The sequence below is a fragment of the Halyomorpha halys genome, unplaced genomic scaffold, assembly GCF_000696795.3.
Source record: "Halyomorpha halys isolate HHAL.00 unplaced genomic scaffold, Hhal_1.1 Scaffold70.1, whole genome shotgun sequence".
Classification (NCBI taxonomy): Eukaryota; Metazoa; Arthropoda; class Insecta; order Hemiptera; family Pentatomidae; genus Halyomorpha; species Halyomorpha halys.
In genome coordinates this window covers 674,677-694,879 of record NW_027108636.1, presented here as the reverse complement: position 1 = coordinate 694,879, position 20,203 = coordinate 674,677, and the positions used below count along the sequence as shown (strand labels likewise).

The 20,203-nt window shown below is 29.8% G+C and overlaps 1 protein-coding gene across 1 annotated transcript in view; it reads right to left on the bottom strand.

The window, feature by feature from the left end:
- The window catches only part of LOC106692759 (RNA-binding protein MEX3B), a 38,522-nt gene extending 18,626 nt beyond the window's left edge, over positions 1–19,896 (bottom strand). Inside the window, exon 1 of the mRNA XM_014438886.2 lies at positions 19,401–19,896. Within this exon, the coding sequence (XP_014294372.1) occupies positions 19,401–19,689 (289 nt within the window). The 5' untranslated portion in view covers positions 19,690–19,896. The remainder of the gene's footprint in view (positions 1–19,400) is intronic.
- Positions 19,897–20,203: the final 307 nt, after the last annotated feature.

Below are 20,203 nucleotides of genomic sequence, written 5' to 3'. Positions count from 1 at the left end.
AACAAGTGGATTTGGATGGTTGAGAAGTTTATTATGGAAGGAACGGTATCTGGTTCTGGCCAAATCAGCAACATATGGAATATTGAGGTCCTGATGGATGACTTGATTTGTGACAAAGTAAGGAGCATTAAGGATTTTGGACTGTAATGATTGGATTCTGGAGGAATTTGATGGTTTAGTGGAGCCCCAAAGCTCAACTCCGTATGTCCAGATAGGCCTTCAATAATAATATTAAAATCCATAATGCAAATTTTTTTATGCACAAATTTCTTTTAAAAAAAAAAAAAAACTTAAAATTACATAATAATTTAATATAAATATTTTTTCATGCTTGGTAATTTACCTATATTGCTCTGGTAAAATAATATAGCCAACATAACAACATTATTGGATATGTTAGGAAGGGTAAAACTAAATATAAAGTTGGCTGCTCCGACGAGGGGAGCCCAAAGCAACCCCACTTGGCTGTGGGGGTTTTAGAAATCAATACAAAAGCGAGCATACAAGGACTCGGGGACTAAATACGGTCGATAGAAACGGGGTGTATACTATCGTCATTCCCTGCCGTGTGTAGACATCAAAATAATTAAGCCTGACAGTAACAATAAAAACAAATTTACAGCTACTCCCAGCTTTTTGGGATAAGTGGGAGATCACAGAACTGCAAATAAGAGAAAGCAAACTCATTAGATCCATTCCGAGAAATCGTTCAAAAATAAACAAAACCTACTGCCATCATTTAATTTTTTTTATTGCATTAGTATCATTTTTCGTTTTTATCAATTTAAGTAAGATTTGGTTGAACATAAAAAATCAGGTATGAAGCCTGGATGTACGATGTTTTGCTTTATACATCACTTGAAGTACTTAGGCAGTACATGTAGAATACTTACTGCTTAATCATAAGTTCTTACTCCATAGATATAAATTATAAAACGAAAAAGCTTTATTATTTTAGATCGTTTCACTGTATACAGCTCGTTGGATGTAGAGTTTAACATTACTTATTGTCTTTTAATCTTTTAAGCATACAAAATAAAGAAAGAGATCAGTTTAGAAGATTTAAATAGTGGTGATAAAACAAAAAAATATACAAAAATAACAGAAAACTCATTTATTAGTAAACGTTTCGCCCCACTTTACAGGGCTTCATCAAGACTCCAAAAAGACACCTTAAAATTATTATATACGGTCAATTAATAATATTTTAATGTCCATTTTAACAATAAACCCGTATGAGTGACTAATATTGTCCTCTAGAAGAAAATACTTTAACGAAAAAGTTTTGCCCAACTGCATTGGCTTGCTATATACTTAGCATATTTAAAACTTATAAAAAAATTCTTTTCCAATCTTATATTTCATAAAAAAGAAATTAAGAATTATAGAATTAATGTAATCAATAATTGAAATTTTAAGTTCTATCAAAAATCCTTAGTTCTTTCTTCAAGCCAAGTTGCTATTCATCTTTCAACGTTTTATTCAATTAAGATAAATTCTAAAAATTGACGGCTGATTTTCATATTACAGTTTTTTTATACAAATTTATAATTAAAACCATTATGAACTATTTGGAGGTAATAAATGATTAAAAGAGGTACCATTCTAAACCTGATTCAGCTTTCGTAATAGTATCAGTGTATCCTGACTCATTTGAAGAGCTGTCACAATTTTTTATCAGAATCATTTGATTCTCTTGATAATAACTGGTGAGTTAAAGAATAGCTCTTTCAATCTAAATTCTAACCAGAATATGAAACTATTGTTTTCTTACTTTATAGAAAAGGCCACAACATATAAAAACGGTGATTGTATACATTAACAGTTAAATCCTAAAAGGGGGTTTTATTGGTCGAAAAAATGGTCAAAACTCTTTATCAAAACTGCCTGGTATGCTCTAATATCGATTAAAAATATCGAGGAAAAGAGTTAACGGCCCCTCGGCCCTTATTGTAAAGATGGTAGGGAATGTAAGTGATGTAGGAGCTATAAATAGTTGATTTAACGACCTCACATTAAACTACCTCAAGGCGGTGTACCACCGGCAGACCGTTTCCAAGCTGGAGTAGAGGGGGCTTCGAGAATTGTATAAAGACAGAGAACTGGACTGGCTTGATGTAGAAAAGAAGGGAGACGGAGTGGGGAGTCCCCACACTAAATATACCAAGAGACGACGTCTAACAATAGTAACTAACAACCACAGGGTCCTCTCTGCCAACGGGGTAAATCTAGCTAGCTCTCAAGTGCGTCAACCTGCCTGGAATGTGATGTACCAATTAGTATGGAACCAGGATAGAGTATGAAGCAAACCTATAGTCAGGGGCAAAGAAGGTGACATCTGACACAAAAATTTGAGTATTTAAAATGGCCTAAAATGCAAAAAGGACTTGAAATGATGATAACTACTTGTGGAGAACCCACTGCAAACAATCCAAAAGGTCTCTAAGACACCTTCTTTTCGGCGCCTCAGAGGAGTATCATGAATACAATGTAATCAAGATTAGAAACTAATGGGTTTGAGTGTTTAGGTAGTTTATTATGAAAGACTAATATCTGAGTTTGGCCAATTCGGTAACATGTAGAAAATTCAATTTATATTAAAACTAACTACGCAGAATATGCAAAAATATGTTACGTCCATAAATGCTTAAAGGTTGAGATATAATACATTATTATATCAGATGTATTTAACTTTTTTTTTTTTTATTAAATACTTTTATTTATTGATAGATAATACAATCTGCCACACAGTTGTGGGCAATAGGTAATAGTGATGAAAGATCTCATACATACTAAAATAAATAATAAATAGAATTTGGTAATCAATTTTTGGTACGAAACAATTATCAATTCCTATTTTGGAAACCATTTCTCAAATTTTGGAAAAATTGTATTATAGTAATAGGACTTCATGTAGTTAGTTATCTGTAGAATGTCATAAGTTAAATTTTTATTTATCTATTTGATAAGATAAAAATTTAGATTTTGAAAATGTTGCCGATTTGGTGAGAACTAAATAGCAATACTTCTATGATAAACCCACTTGTTTCTAACCTGGCTTCTCCTTCATTATCTGATAATTCTCCTAGGCATCTGAAAAGAAGATGGCCTCGAGATTTTCTCCTCTAGAAATGTAACTGAAGTTCTTCTATGGGAACATTCTTTATATATCGTTGTATAATAGTAGTTACAAATGTGCTTGTATATATTTTGTATATATATGTAGTTATCAATAAATAATCTTTTTTAAAAAAAATATTTTGAAATTAATTGAATATGTTTAGGATGTGGACTAAAATTTGTGGGAAAAAAAACTTTATTTTGGAGAAGTAGATAAATTTACTTTAATGGAAAACTCCTTAATAATTTGAATGATTTTGAAATTAGATATATCTTTGTTGAAATGTTTATGAATTTGGTTGCGATGTCTATTTATTTTTTTTTAATACATAATAAAATATTGAAATAAAAAAGATAAAATTATTGAATAGATATATTTTGAACTTTAGAAAAAAGTCAAAGATAGGAAACCATTGCATAAAGCCAACACCGTAACACGCTATCTACGTAACCAAAGACGGAAACTGATAGATAAAATATGTTAGCGAACAAACTAACCAAAAAAAAGGAGCAACTTGAATTAGAGAGAGCCGATATAGAAGAGAAAAAGTACTCGCGACGAAATAATCAATAAACAGCCGAACCGTTAGGCGAGTGAAGCAGATGTTGGGAATGTTCCTACTCATTATGATGCGCTCCGTACAATACAAGGGATCGTCAATATGGCAATACTCAATAAAATGAATAACACATTATTAATATATCACAGATTATGTAATTTTATGAATGAAAAAAAAAATAGCATACATACAATATGCTAAAATTGCGATTTAATAATAAAATTTACAATAACAAAATTACTACTTCACATGATGAAGGAAACCCATCACTATAATCAATCATGTAAGGTTTCATAAAAAAAAAAAAAAAAAAAAAAATGAATTTAATTTATGAAAATCAGACAACAAATATAGTAGAAAAATTAAAACAAAAAAATCTAGCTACAAACCCAGAAGCGTCAGGAATACTAACCAATGGTTGAGCAAGGAGGTGATTTTGTCAGAACCATGCTTTAATTTTTCCCTAATTAAGTGCACTCAATTTATAGTGGCTAGGTGGACACGGAGGGCCTCCGAACCTTCAGACTAGACTCGACAGTAACTGACAAAAAATTATCATTCACAGCTGGATTCAAATCCGAGTCCTTGGAGTGATTATCTACATCACTATATAATGAGTATAAATTTATTGGACAAAATTTAAATAATTATAAGAAAGTTCTTCAGATAAATGATTTTATTTGAACGATCAAACATAAGGATTTTAAAAATTACTACTAAGTCAGTTATTCAATTACATAAAACCCAACTTGCAATTTATTATTTCTCAGCACCTTGTTAATTTTAGTTTTTCCTCCTTTTAACCTGTAATTTGTAATTAAAAAAAAATAATAATAAAAAATATTAAAATTTTCCGTTCTAGATCACGTTAACAAGAAATTTCGACAATTCCAAAAGAAAATTTATAAAATTACGATCATGACTAAACAAATAGAAAGCCGATCTCGGGAATTTCACAATACCATCTCATTTCAACAAAATATATATATATTTTTAATTCAAAACCATTTTTTAAACCTTTGATGATGTGAAAAAATTGTAAACAAATAGAATAAGAAATATTAGTTATTAAAATATATATTTTAGTTTTAAAAAAGAAAGCCTTTGGAGGATTATGAAAATATTTACGTCATTCCTACTTGACGTCTTATCTGAAGTTCATCAACTGATAAGAAACTAGATGACATCAAAATTGCACCATGTTTATTTTTTTATTTATTTATTTAAAAATTAAACGAAAAAGTTATAGATATTGAATTGATAAAATTTCAAATTATATACAATTAAATTCTTTCATTGCCTCAATTTTTTTTGTTCATTTAATACTTAATTATTAGAATTATAAATCGATTTTAACGAAGATTTTCACATTCAACATTCGTATAAGGAAAAACAATTCCTTCTTAGAACAGTTTCAATGCAAACAATAATCCCATTGAGCAACAAATTGTAACGATACAGGAAATTATCACCTTGATCAAATAAAACTCATTTATTCAACATATAAAATTTAATTGTTCAATTAGAATTTGAAAAGCAATTGAAATGGATGTAAAATGTAAATTTATTTTTTAAATGTTTACTTCGGACACTTTATCCTTGAGCAGATGCCATTCAGTGCGAAGTGTTAACTTTGTTAATTATGCAAATTTATTTATGTGTAAATTTTAGCGTCCTAGTTCTTTTTTTTTTTTTCTAGATGAACACTAGTGCAGAAATTACAGGGCAATTTATCCGAAAAAACAGTAATGAGAAGGAAATGTGAGTTATCATAAGATACATGGAAGTTAAATTATATCTCTACCAAGGGAACGCCTAGAAAGGGAATTTTTATTTCTGTTTTTATAAACTTCGAATTTTAGGGTTTCTTAAGGTGGGAGTAATGATTATAAATTTAGTAACAGAAAAGAATACGACAGTATGAAGTCGTAATGCTATCGGGAATGTTCGGGTTTTCATTTTTTTCGGGCCTCCGTTTTTTTTCCTTTCTCCATTAATTATTAATCATTAATATATTAATAATTTAAAGATAAGGTAAACTATATGCTGTTAATTATATATTTCTTATAAAAATTGTAATAATTCTATTTAAATACATTTTTTTTTATCCTGGTTAGAGACATTTAAGTCAGTCATTTTTTTCGTCCATTTTTCATCTCTTTTTCCTTACATTTTGTTCTTTATTTTACACACTATGCCAAACTCCTCTGTTTGACTCTAGACAATAACAGATGTAAATAAATAAATAATTACAACATTAAATAAATGTCGCATAATAATTACAATGCTTAAGATGAAGAGAACGTACAATGAAACGTCCATAATTTTTTGTGACACATTACTAAAAACCCAAATAGAAGGAAGTTAAGTTCACTACCAATTCATAGTAATACCAAGTATTACGAATGAACTGGATTCCATAAAAATATTCGATACAAAATAACTTGACAGTTGAAGAAAAACACAGATCAAAACTTGAGCGTTACAGAATTTCCATCTGACACGTAAGTCACATTTTCCGGAAAATGCCGTCAGTGGCTGAAATAGCCGGGAGAATTGGCTAGGAAAAGCGGAAGTGTTCTAGAGGCGATCTGAGGATAGAGATCTCGGTGGCAGGGGAAGGGAAGTGGGGGAGTCTAACCTTCAACTCGAACAATAACCTTCTTCCACTGTTTCCTCTTCACTCACTACACACGCTTCTAAAACCAGAGCTCAAGTACCATTTTCAAGACTTATTTTAAAGATAATATAATCGCACGCATACACATATATATATTTATTTATATAAATAACTTTTTACAGTATTCTGTAAAAAAAAAAAAATCTTATAAAAGACTAACTAACGATATTAAACATAAATAAACTTAAGACACATTGACTATTGAGTTTGTACACGACTATGGCACAATACATAGGAGTATATCAACATCAGATCACACATTAGTACTGGAAAACTCATATATATAGGTAATCAATCATAAGTATGATTGACTCGATGACCATTTTTTCGGAGGACCATTTTTCAGAAAAATCACACCACAATTCGCATTACATTAAAAATCATATATGAACTAAAACATCACTAATCTAAAATAATGTTATATACACGTTTAACTTAATGACCTGTTGGAAGATTTTTCTGGAGGACCATTTTTCGAAGAACAAGCAAAAATTTATAATGCATTAAAAGATCTTTATCAAATGAACTCAACCATCCAATTTTAGTGTTTTTACAGCAATTTTATATCCAAGCTAGGTATTAATGATCTATTACTCTTGTGCTGGTATCTATAACGTTTTGGACTATTTTTCAGGAAATTACACAAAGATTTCTTGTTTTTTTTTAGTATTAATGTAATTATTTATATATTTTAATAAATTAATATTGGAAGTTTTTTTTACTATTTACACTTATTTAACCTATGATCTTGATCCTGTCTAAGGTGGATAAGTGGGATTTTACTGTATATTTTATTTTACAAAGTGGTGCTGTAGAAAAATTAATAATATAAAAAGGAGACTAATCGTTAGGAGTAGCCTTAATTTTAAAACTATTTTTTTTTTTTGTATTATCATTCATATCAAGATTTATTTTACAGAGTTAAGTTTTGACAGGTCACAAATTGGCTCCTAATTTGGACGTTTACCGACCGAACCGGAGCCGCTAAATTAAGCCTAAAATAAAAACTTGCTAGGAATCTAAATAACAAGACCTTGAGAAATAGAAATAAAAATAAAAATGGCTCCTCTAGTATATAGGGTCCGTGAACGTGGGAGTCAGTGATCTTATTTGTCCTTGGCAGAGCGGAGAAACGCCGCGAGATAAAATGTTTTTGTATTTGATATCCAGTATCCAGTATCTCGGGGAGTGGTTATATCCAGTGCGTGAGAGGGGTTGTATGGGTAACTTTCGTCGTTTCAATAAATGGGTCAAATACGCTTATTGTTATGGTTGAAAGCATATTGTGACTCGCTAGTTTGTGGAGGTGAACTATGAAAGAGTTGAGGTGAGACGAGGAGGCGTGGGAAGTGGAGACAGGCTGACGTAGGCTCTATGGGCCCCAGTAGATAAGGGGCGAGATAAGGACCGAGGCAACCATTGGGCCCTTCACGGCTCGGGGTGTTTACACGAGATAGCCAATCCAGGAAACTGTGTCGGTGTCTCTCTCCAGTACAGATAATTCATACGAGTTATCTCCAGGCTCTCAACAATAGGTTAATGTTAACTACGCTCAACGGGAACAAATCACTAAAACAATAAAATAAATCGATAAGTAAATTTAAGATAAGATTAAAAAAAAATGGATTACGATCATTTTTAATAAACAAATAAAATCAGAGATTGTAGCAAAATCAATTAATGAAAAATACAGGTAAATTTTATATTACAATTTACATATAAGTAGATGGTCAGGGTTGCGGTCAAAAAAAGAAGAACAAATAGTTTTAAACTATTTTAATGTCCGACGTTTCGCCCCACTTTGCAAGGCTTCATCAGGGCTAAAAATATACAAAAAAAAAAAGAAAAAAGAAAACTGAGAATATTACAACAACAAGAGAATATTACCTCATTGTATCTTATTGTTGTAATATTCTCAGTTTTCTTTTTTTCTTTTTTTTTTGTATCTTTTTAGCCCTGATGAAGCCCTGCAAAGTGGGACGAAACGTCGGACATTAAAATAGCTTTAAACTATTTGTTCTTCTTTTTTTGACCGCAACCCTGACCATCTACTTATATTTAAATATTTACGGTCAACTATATATACATATATATTACAATTTACAATTAATTCTTATATGAATTTTAATAAAAGAAATAATTTAGACCAAAATACATTTTTAAATAAAATCAATTAAATGCCTGATTGTAAGGAAAGTTAAAATTTTTGTGTGATAAAGTGATACTGTTAATCCGTATTTAAAACTTTATAAATTTAATGTGGAAAATGGCAAAATAGGTAATTAGACATAAGCTAAGGCAAACTTATTAATAAATTCATGATTCCCTATTGTTTTATTGTTTCATAAATTGTGATTTGACTGAAATTAATGACCCACGGCAGACTAGCCATCTAACACATTTAAAATTATTGAATGTGAAGTGTAAATTTATATTTAAGGTATGCTAAATTATTATTTATAATGACGTTTGTTAAAAATAAATGCATAATAAAAGCTTTTATCCATTAGATTGTACTTAAGGATTGACAAGTGGGCCGAAACGTGGGACTTTAAAAAGAAATAATAATGAGTGTCCTGAGCCTTGTCTTAGATACATATTATTTTATTTAAACAATAACAGTCTCAAGAAAGTGATAAGGCAACATAACAAATAAATATAGTAAAACGTCGTTATATTTTAAGCAAAAGTTGGAAGCAAATCTGGTTAAATAATAAGGGCTTTAGTTACTCCAGTATTTTAAAAAAATTCAGCATTCATTTATTATGTATCAAATAAAAATTAAATTGTAATACAAACCATAACACAAGCCATACGTAATTAATGTATGATAAAGTTAAATTTATAAGATTATTTTTTTTTTCATTTAGGTGGTTACTTCTTAGGTTAATAGATGGACTACAGTAGAGCAAGAAACTTTTGATTAAGGTAAAATCTTTGAACCATTTTAAAATAAAAATTAAACTTTTTTGTCAGATTTGTTAGCATTCAAGCAAAGCAAGGACATGATTTAATTTAAGTGTAAAAAAAAAACTTCATTCTTTACATCCAGTTAATGTTGAGTATATATATTATCTTAAAATAGTTTAATAATTAAGATCAAAACATGTTTTATCTTAACTTCGGAATCTTAATACCTTAAGGTCTAAATTCCTTTCAGGATTCAATTAAAAAACCTCCATGTTCTTCCGCCAGGAATTTTTAGGAAAACAGAATATATAAACTTGAAAATTTGATCTAACTTATTTATAATCTGAACAGTTTCATGTCGATCCAACCTAGATCATCAATACAAAAAAAAATACAATATATTCTATACATTGTATCGTTGATGTATGTATTTATCCATTAATGTAGCAGTTCCTCTCAAGACCCCCACTTACCCATCAGACCCGACGACGCTTAATGAAGAAGACTATTAAATCATTGGCCGAATGTCCAGAGGAACAAGAGGGTACAATTATGACAGATAGGAGACAGGATGTGGTTAATACCGTCGCATTCAGGGGGCGCTCTATGACAATTATGATATCAGGGAGGCGGTGGGAAGGCACGACCCACTAACATAGACAGACTCTCGGGGTCGCTGACATTTTGGCGGGCTCGCGCCCAAAATATTCCCGCGCCCGACCTTAACACTTTCCCGCCATTTCTTATCAGCCACTGTCGCCGTCTATGTGTCTTATCGATAAGATACAGATTCGTAAGCAGAATCGATACGAAATTTCTTACCATGTATTAAATATACAGAATATACTTTCTAATACACATAGTATATAATATTTGTAGAATTTATTCGCTGTCACATATCATTAATTTTTTTTTTTAATTTATTACTTTTTCTATATGTTCATTTATTCATTAATTCACCCATGTTAATATTTGCAGTTCTATTTTTAAATTCTAGATAAATGTTACCAATATGCGAAATTACTTTACATATACATTCATAGTTAATAATAATAAATTTAAAATTTATTTCGAAGATAAATTTTAATTTATATTTCCAAAAGAAAAAAAATTTATTGGGTAAACAGAAATAATATATTTAAAGCGATATAGGAAAAGCATATAAAAATATATATATAAAAAGGGTAAACAAAGAAAATAATATTAACACTATATGTTTCACATTAATTTAAATTATAATAAACCTATAAGATTCGAAAAACCATTGTTTAACAATGTATAGTATCCTGTGTATTTAGCAAGAAAATGCAGAAGGGCAGTACACCTTATACAATTTAATATTTATCTTTAATTCTCTATTATTTTATTTTCAATATTACTGTTAATTTATAATTATTATTATGAATTTAAATAGTATTTAAATGAAAGAACTATAATATAAACTTTGGACGACCAAGAACGCAAGAATATGTTCTAGTTGATCATTGAGCTCCATTATTCAAGACTTTATTACATTTATAAATAACCAAAAAAATGGGGGGAGGGATAATAAATGAATTCCTAAATCGATATATTACACGAGAGCATCGATGAATCGAAACCACTCGGAATAAACTCGAAACCCACTAACGACGTCTTCCAGGAGGGTTAAGCGCCGCAGGAAGGGAAGGGTGACATCACTTCCTGTTTACAAACAGGATCACACAATGGTCAACCCGGCGGCATGACTTCCACAGGACCTGGGGCGGCCGTCGCATCTCCAAATTCTCCAGAGTGGATCTCCAGAAATTATATAACTGGAAACCAAATGTCAACTAGAGTTTCTCTGAAGGCGAAGATGAGATTTGGAAAAGAAACGTTCTTAAGATGTCCAATAAATATTAAAGTGAACGTAAGGATTTGGTTTTTAGACTGGATAGATAGGTATTTTCACAAGCTGATTGATTAACTATCAAATTTTATATAGCAAAAGAAAAAAATACATATATTTGGTTTACGCAAAAGAAATTTTATGTCAGATCCAAAGCCTTTACAAATCCTATTTAAAAAGTAACAAATGTCTATATGCACACCCTTATATCCAGAAAGATATGGGGTAATTAGGATCTAAACTATTTTTATCATAAACAGAAACAAAAATGAAAATTAGCGAAACGAAAGATAAACGTCGGAACAGTACTTGACAAATTAATAATAAATTGATAATTAACAAAAATGGTACTAAACTGTAAATTCAATTTTCTATCCTAATTTTTTATAAGATACACATCAATTAAACAAAATGAATAAAAAAAATTCAACCCATTTTAAGAATTTGAAAATATGCAATCTCAAACTATTATTGATTCCAAAGGTTGGGAAATTCTTTGATAAAAACACATGTTCGGGTGCAGCCAGCACATGAGAATTTCTAAACTCTACCAAAACTCTAACCATCCTATCAATTGCACATGAGCAAATTAACCGTAGTTTGGCAAATTTGCAACAGCATCTTAAAAGGATACTTGGAACCTTTTACGGTAACTAAAGTTCCAGAAAATAATCCTAAGATAATCCTCAAACACTCCAAAAGACCCTTGAAGGTTCAATTAAGGTTAGGTCGAAGACCAAAGGTAACGGTACTATGTTCATCCTTGGGTCGAACCTAAGGAAATCCCTTTCTGGGAAAGGAGTAGACAGAAGAAACAAAAGGAAGAGCAACCATATGATTGAAGAAGAAAGGTGGGGACAGAATAATGAGGGATAGAATGCTTCGCTTTGAATTCCTTCGTAACCTTCAAGCGGTATCAAATGAAACCTATGACACACAGCTGTCTGCCTTCTATGGCAACCACATTCCTTCCTTACCACTCAGGATTATTATTTTATATTTTATACATAATTATTATAATTGTTAAAAATATTTTGAACTTTTTAACATCATAAAAAAATAGGTAAAATTAAATTACATCCGAAAAAAAGTTAACTTTCAGAATACAATATTAAATTTGCCTTCTATTTTTTTTTCAGAATTAATTTTAAAACTAATATATCATCATTCAAAAAATTATCTATATTTATATCAAATGAATTTCTCTACTTAAATATAATTAAAACGTTTAACATATTTAGCACATATGTAAAAACCTGAAATACAATCTATATAAATTATAAAATAAAATTAAAATTAAAACTGAATTCATACATTATACACATGAAATTCATTTAGACCATATCATTAATACAACATATTTAAAGTTACTTCACTGCCTCTTCTCGATATTAGGGGTATCCATGATGTGTTAAATGTTAAACGCTTAAGAGCTCATGTTATTGTTTACTTCTAAGTTTTGATTACAGATATTTATTACAACACGTCCAAAATTGAGTGAAAAGAGGAAGTTGTGTGAAATTTTGCCATCTGAGTTGTTGATCTGACTTGTGAGGAAGAGAATCAAAATGAGCTAATTGACAACTGTCATTTAGTCTGTACATTTTTATTATTGTCAGCCATTGCTTTATTAGTTAAAAACATCCAAATTATACTAACACAAACCACGAGCGAGTAAGTTAACACAACAAAAAAAAAAAGGTGACGAGCTCAGCTGGTCTGTTGCGTGACGTCATTCTCCACTTAACCGACTCTCAACCATGTTATATGTTACATTTAATATGAGTTTTTCCATTTAACACGCTTTAGCATGTTAAACTAAAGATCAGGAACACCCCCATTGTCTTCATTGATCCAGTATACATACATTCATTGACCCAGTCGTATAGTATAAGCGACTCCATTTGAACAATAATTTCTATTTACTGATCCTAGTTAAGACTTTTTATATTCAATGTACAACATAAATATATAAAAAAAATCTTGAAACGTCGCCAAAATACTGACTTAACCTCAAGTTTCTAAAAAAAAAAATATTTATCCTAAAAATAAAAAAAAAGTAACCAATAAGTACATATGAAGTTTTCTATACTTTTTTTATTATTTAAATAATTGATTTAATATTCTAAAAAATGCATGTCACTTAAATAAAATAACAATAAAAATGTAATAAGTCTTAACCAGGGTCAGTAAAAACATACTAATGTTTAAATGGAATAGTAAATATTATATCAATGAAAACAACGTGAAGAGACATGAATGAATTCCAATTATGTTAATTAATGAATGGGCTCTAGCATAAAAATTATAATTTTAAGTTTTTTATCAATATAGAACGATATTGATTTATAATCTAACATTATTATTTATATATTGATCATATTAGGGGTATTTATAGCACGTATGTTAAAGTCGAAGAACTCATTGGATATTAGTTTGTATGCTATAAATGTATAGCACGGTTTAGGTTCAGTTATAACGTGTGTTAAGTTCATGTTAGTTAGTTATTGTAAGGTTTTCATTTCAAGTGTTAATTACTTTTCTTAACAACGTATTTATTTTTATTTTAAAGTTATGATACGAAAATAATCTTAATATTTTTTTTTCAAATAATACATATTTAGCATAATTGCCAAAACAACCATATTAATTTTAATACTTTCTTAAAAAGTTTTCTATATAGAGGTTATTTATAAAGATTTTCCTTTTTTTCTTTCTTTTTCATTTAAAAAAAAAAAAAAGTCAGATCGATAAATTCTAATTAGAACATGGCGTGCGGCATACGATTCAGTAGGAAAGCAGTCAGAAGCACGGAAGGACATGGAAGTAAAATTCTCTTAGACCGGCAATAAATTCACTTTGATTGAAATTTATGTTAATTTTTATTTATAGCGCTATTTAAATTCACTGTGCATTAGAACAATACTAAAGAATAACCTCCCTTGAACAGCTGACTCGCAGGAAATTGATATCTGTTTCCTGCCAACGAAGATAAAAAGCTCTTTCAGAGAATCTACAAACCAATTTAAAAGTTTAGCCTTTCACCAGACAAAACTATAACTCGAGAGTCTCTAAGTAAACTATATGCGAGAATGGTAAAACATCGATAGTAGAAAGAGAAAATTGGCAATCCACAAACCACCAGATCAAATTAAAGATGAAAAGTCTCAAGAAAAAATGTTAAATCTTAATAAGTGAAATTTGTATAATTAAAACCAAAGTTTAAAAAAGGCCGAAACGTTATATATATAAGTAAAAAATAATTTTTTCAAGAAAAAAAATATTCTTATAAGATTTTATTTTTTTGTTCGTGTGTAACTGAGAGACAAAAATTTATAATAGAACATTTTAGAATAAATAATAAAATTACAGAAAACAATTATGACCTTATATGTATTACACAATAATAATAAAGATTAAAATAATTTTATTGCAGAATTAGTCAATAAAAATTAATAATAGCCCGTGATAAATTTGATAAAGACAGTTGTTCAGCAATTATGACTATTTTAGCACCTATCAAACTCGTCATAGATGAAATATCATCCTTAGCCATAAACTAAAAAAAAAAATCATCAATTATTATTTTAAAAATATATATTATTTTTTCAACATAATTCAATTATTTAATTATTCAATTTTTGAATAATTTTGAAAAATTGTATATTGTATATTTTTAGAACACTAAATGTTCAAGAATAAATATTTTTCGTTTTTAAGATACTAACTTATTTAAAATATAAATGAACAAAAATCATGGTGTATTTTTTTATGAGAGAAAATATTAAACATTTGTAATTCTGATATTTTAATTTACCAGGTTATCTAGAACTATATATCGAATAAATTTAGTTAAGTTAAGTAAGTTTACTACTAAAAACAGGAATATTTTAAACAAATTTTTTTTAATAACTTTTTCCTCGTGAATATAAAGTTAATTTTAAAACACATGAATAATATTGAGAAGTGAAATCAAGATATAAAAAAAAAGAAGCAAGTTCTGCTCATTAATACGTATATAATAACTTGGATATTTGATAATTTCAGACTTATACTAATTTTTTTTTTTCTTTAACTATAACATTGGTTTTATAAGGCCTTATGGACTAGTAATATTATTTTAATAGCAGATTAGTTATTTCTTCATTAAATAATTAGTCGAAAACCTTAATAAATACATTTCAATAATATTTATAGTTAAAAATCTCTTTCAAAATAAATCTTATTTTTTTCTGAGAACCCAGAACAATGCATTCTCTCATCTGGATGTCCTCTATAATTCCAAGTATTCCCAGACTGAATTCAACAGATAAAAGTATAAAAACATAACATTGTTATCTGTATGAATTTTTTTTTTTTTTGTCAAGTGCTAATCCAGATATGTTTACACTCTCTATCACTCGATACTACAATGAATGATCGATATTTATATAGATATAAATATAATATAATATAAATCATTAATGGCACAGGAAACGGATCAAATGTAAAAGAAAAAATATATAGGATAAAAAGTAAGAAAATGACCACAGAAACTAAACCACAAAAGGGAATAGACAGAACCCGAAAATTCGGCAGGTGGGAAGGACCTACAAATACCTAGATAAGGTTTTTTGTTAACATTAGTTCAAGCGGTCCCTAATTATTAGTGAGGCTGGGTCCCTACAGATTTCTTTGTGTCAGTACCGCTCTGAACTGAGGATTCTGTAGTTCTATTATATTGACTGTTTACACTTATAAAATAATAATAATAACAAATAAAATTATATTATTTTTTACATAAATAATAAATAAAAAATTGAAAACGTACGTTTGAAAAACATAAATAAAACTCTAGGTATCATTAAACATATAACCGTGAACAATTCAAGAAAAATAAAGATAATAATTCTTATTATAACATACTCTTACGACAGTCTAAAAAAAGATATTTTCCTTTTTTTTTTTGTTTTAATTCAAAATATGTCTCAATGTTAAATAATTTAAAACCCATTAGTCAGACTAATTATAAAAAATATAATATTACATGACAATACAATTAATTTTGTAATTATATTTTACAGGGAAAATTACAATAGATTGTTTTTGTGTGTATATATATATATGTAAAAAACTATGTGTCTAGTATAAGTTAAATTAATAAATTTCTATTGTTTTGAACTAAGCCTGATTTTTTTGATCTCAGATACTTTGAATACTGTTTTCAGTTTCTATAATTTTATGGGGGTTTTTTTTTCAAGTCTAAGTAAATAGGATCAAGAAAATACACGTGAGTTTTCGCCTAGTAAGTATTCGGTGACATTTTAGTTATAGTATTGTTTAATGATTTATGATACACATAAAATTTTAACTAGAAGAAACAAAAGTATCTTAGTTTGCTGCCAGAACTTAGTCAAGTAAAAAAAAACAAAGCTATGAAAAAAGAAATTATGTAGTCTGTTATATATGTTCAATACAGTTTAAGGTACTTATAAACCTAACTGGACACAAGCACAAATTTTTTAATCCAGTTTGTCTTACGAGTATTGTTGGCAGACTTAATTCCTTCACGCAACTTACACGGATATATTAGATTATATCTGTAATGTTTACATACTATATAAGGCTGGAACAATAGTACAAAACTTACTTTATATACTCAGTAGTCATACCTCTGCAAAATAAACTAAACATCTACACGTAAACTAGAACACTTAATATTTATCCAGTATGAAACCTCTATATATGTAACCTTATATGTTGGATTAAAACTGAAATAATTAATTGTTTAATACCGACATACTAGAACCTCTTCCAAAACAGATAAATGTTAACCAAAGAGAATGGAATTTTAATTAGACAATGGGCTAGAAAATTCAGCTAAAAGAAGAAGGTTCAGGTATACTGTGAGGTACAATGGCTACCTGGAAGGGCCTACTCCTTTTGTTGCCGATGTTGGGACCCTTCGAGGAAAAGCCCCCCCAAGACCTTAGAGAACTCCAACCATTTCATGTCAATGACATCTTTCCCTTTCACACAGTCCATCTTCTCTTTACACCTCCACAATTAATTCGAGAGAGGACAGGATGAAAAAAACTCAGTCCAATGCCCCCTCATGCATTAACTATTCCGGTCTTGTATAAACTCAATGGTTATATTTTAACCTACAAAACACTTTTGTCCACTTCTTATCAACCTTCACTGAAAAATGTTTTTCAATACACCTCTCTGAAAATCCAACTATACTTTAAAAAAAAAAGTTGATATTAGTGATAAAAATACCCTGTGAATTTTAAACGAATGGAATATTCTAAATCTATGTTCAAAAAACTAAAATTTACTTGAACGTATGTTAAAGGAACCAAGAAAACAATACACTAATACTTCTTAAGAATTCGACTAGGAAAAAAATAAAATAAAAAATAGGAAGTACAAAAGGTTTCAGAGTCACAATACATTCCTCATACACCAATCCAAAATATTTTTAAGGAACTAACTTCATCCAAATTGGAAAAAATCTAAATATTCTTAAAGAGGTTTATTACCAGAAAAAAAAATCGAATTGATACCACTAACTTCTAATTGTTACTAGCAACAATGCTATAGGGATTCAAACCATGCAAACATACTTCTTTAAAAAAAAAATAACAAAGAAAAAATTCACAACGCACAATTTAAAAGATTTTTACATGTATAAATTTATTCAAGTTGTAGAGTAAAGAAAAAAATTAGTATAAATTTTATAATAATTTTCACGGATGCCTATTCAGTAGCTTAATTTGGGTGTGATTTTTTTTTTATTTTATCTTAAACTTCGCTAGATTTCCTCTTGATCGTGGACGAAAGAACGCGAGAGTGGCGACTATCAGCGAAAGGAGATGAAGACATCTGATGGTGGAAAGTAAGATTAGATGACTAACACAGTCAACGCACGTTATCAACCAACTCCGCTCTAAATGTTCTATTTATAAACTACAAATCCTATCTAATATGTTTAACATAATAAGTTAAACTCTATAAAATTAACTAATAAAGTTTAATTAAAAGAAAAAAAGTTAAATTTTTTGTTTTATTTTAAAACATGCATAAATATCAATATTTTAGATTTTTCTTTTGTTGCTTGTAGTCATTTATATGCCCGATTGGATTTTATTAATAGTATAAAGAATTTATGAATCAATGATTAATGTTGATAATACAACAAAAAAAAAATTGTAATATTCATTAAAATAAAAATAAATATTTACCGGCTAAAATAGACATAAAAAAGATTCGATTAGTAAGAAGAAATGGGGTAATTTTACTTAAACAAAATTCAAACCATGCTAAAAAAATTCAGAAAAACTACCATAAACTAATCTACTTCAAGGTAATAAGATAAAGTATTATTTGATTATTTTGGCCGAGAATATCATTATCATTGTCGACTGTGGATGTTAGGTAGTTCTGTAGGCCATATGTTGAGCCTTCCATGGGTTTTTTTTTTGTACACTTTCCGGCCAGCTGTCCCTCCATCCCCACCGTATCTTTTGTCCCGGCCGGCAATTTCTACAGAACTGTCTAAACGCCCGCTTCCGAAGAAAAACCGGCTTATAATATACGACAGTATATACCGGTGAGTACGAAAAAAAATAAAAACCGGTAACTGCAAAAAAAACATGACATAAACGCATGGCATGTTTCAATTAGTCATCTAATTGCCTTCTGATAAGAGAGAAAAAAAGTGTTACAGGAAACGGTATAAGAAATAAATATTGACTCGTATAGTCGAATCTATTAATACAATATTTTATATTTTTAAGTTAAGTTATGGATTATTTATTGTTATTAAAATTAATAATGGATGCCTACCATAAACGACCTGCGCGGGGTATAGGTCATGTATCAAGACTTTCTGGCTTCGTTCTGTTAATCGGGAAGAAATAAAATTATAAAATAAAAACTCATGAATACTATAGGGTACTTCTTAAAATTCGCAGTATGACTGGTTTAATATACTTTTGCAGTTTTAAGGTTATCAATTATCAAAATTCCTAACTTCTAGGGTTGTGGACTAGGTAAGAACAAATTCTGAACTACAAAATGACTGACTAGACTACAGGCATGCATCGATCGACAATAGAATCAATACGTGGTTTGAAGGAGAACTACTATGAAAAGAGGTAATGTTATTATGAAAAAAAAAATCAACGTATAGTTCGGTGGATTAAATATAGGATTACAAGACTAAAGGTAAACACAGACACACTAAACCAGGGTTCAGAGTCTGACATGTACTCACCTTGTCTACCGACGATTTCGGCAACATGTTCTGAGCTGGGTACGGGCACGCACTCTGTCATGTTCTGGCTTTTCTTACTCCTAGCCTCGTCCGGGACGATAAAGGTGGACGGCAAGGAGGTTATGGTGGGTGTCTCGGGTTCCGAAGCAGTAGCTGAGCTCACTCCCGATCCAGAACTAAGGGTGTTCTCCGAACTGAGGCCGAGCATCGAGAGCTCGAAGGCAAGCTGGAGTGCCCGCTGGTCTTCGAAACCATTCGGCTCCAAGTCGCAAAACATGTTCGCCGGCATATCTGATAAGTTTTTTTTTTAAGATAGTTTAAAATTTATATTTTTTCGACACGACTAATAGTCAGTTCTATAATAAGATATATAATGTTATATATATAAAACTGTACACGATCACAAAGAGTTGGGTAGAAAATGTTAAGAACACTGTATAAAAATATATGTTGGGACCGTTCGTTCTGACCTCAGATAGAGAACTGATAGAGAAGAAGCCGGGGCCGGCGACTGGAGGGAGGTAGGTGGTGGTGGGGGAAACATTACCCCCACTCCGATCCCAGCGCCGTCTATGCGCCCGCTTATGTAATTAGGTATTTCTGTCCCTATCTCGAAATATCCCCTTTATCAAATAAATCACTTTTACCCTTAAGATTTATTTAAATGTATGTCTTAAGGTTCCCGCTTGCTCTAGAGATCGATACATGGCCATTAATCACTATCGATTATCTAAGGGAAGGTTTTCGCCTTATCAGCGCAGATTAAAAATTATTAGTGATTGGAGAAGTTTGTGGGGGGGGGG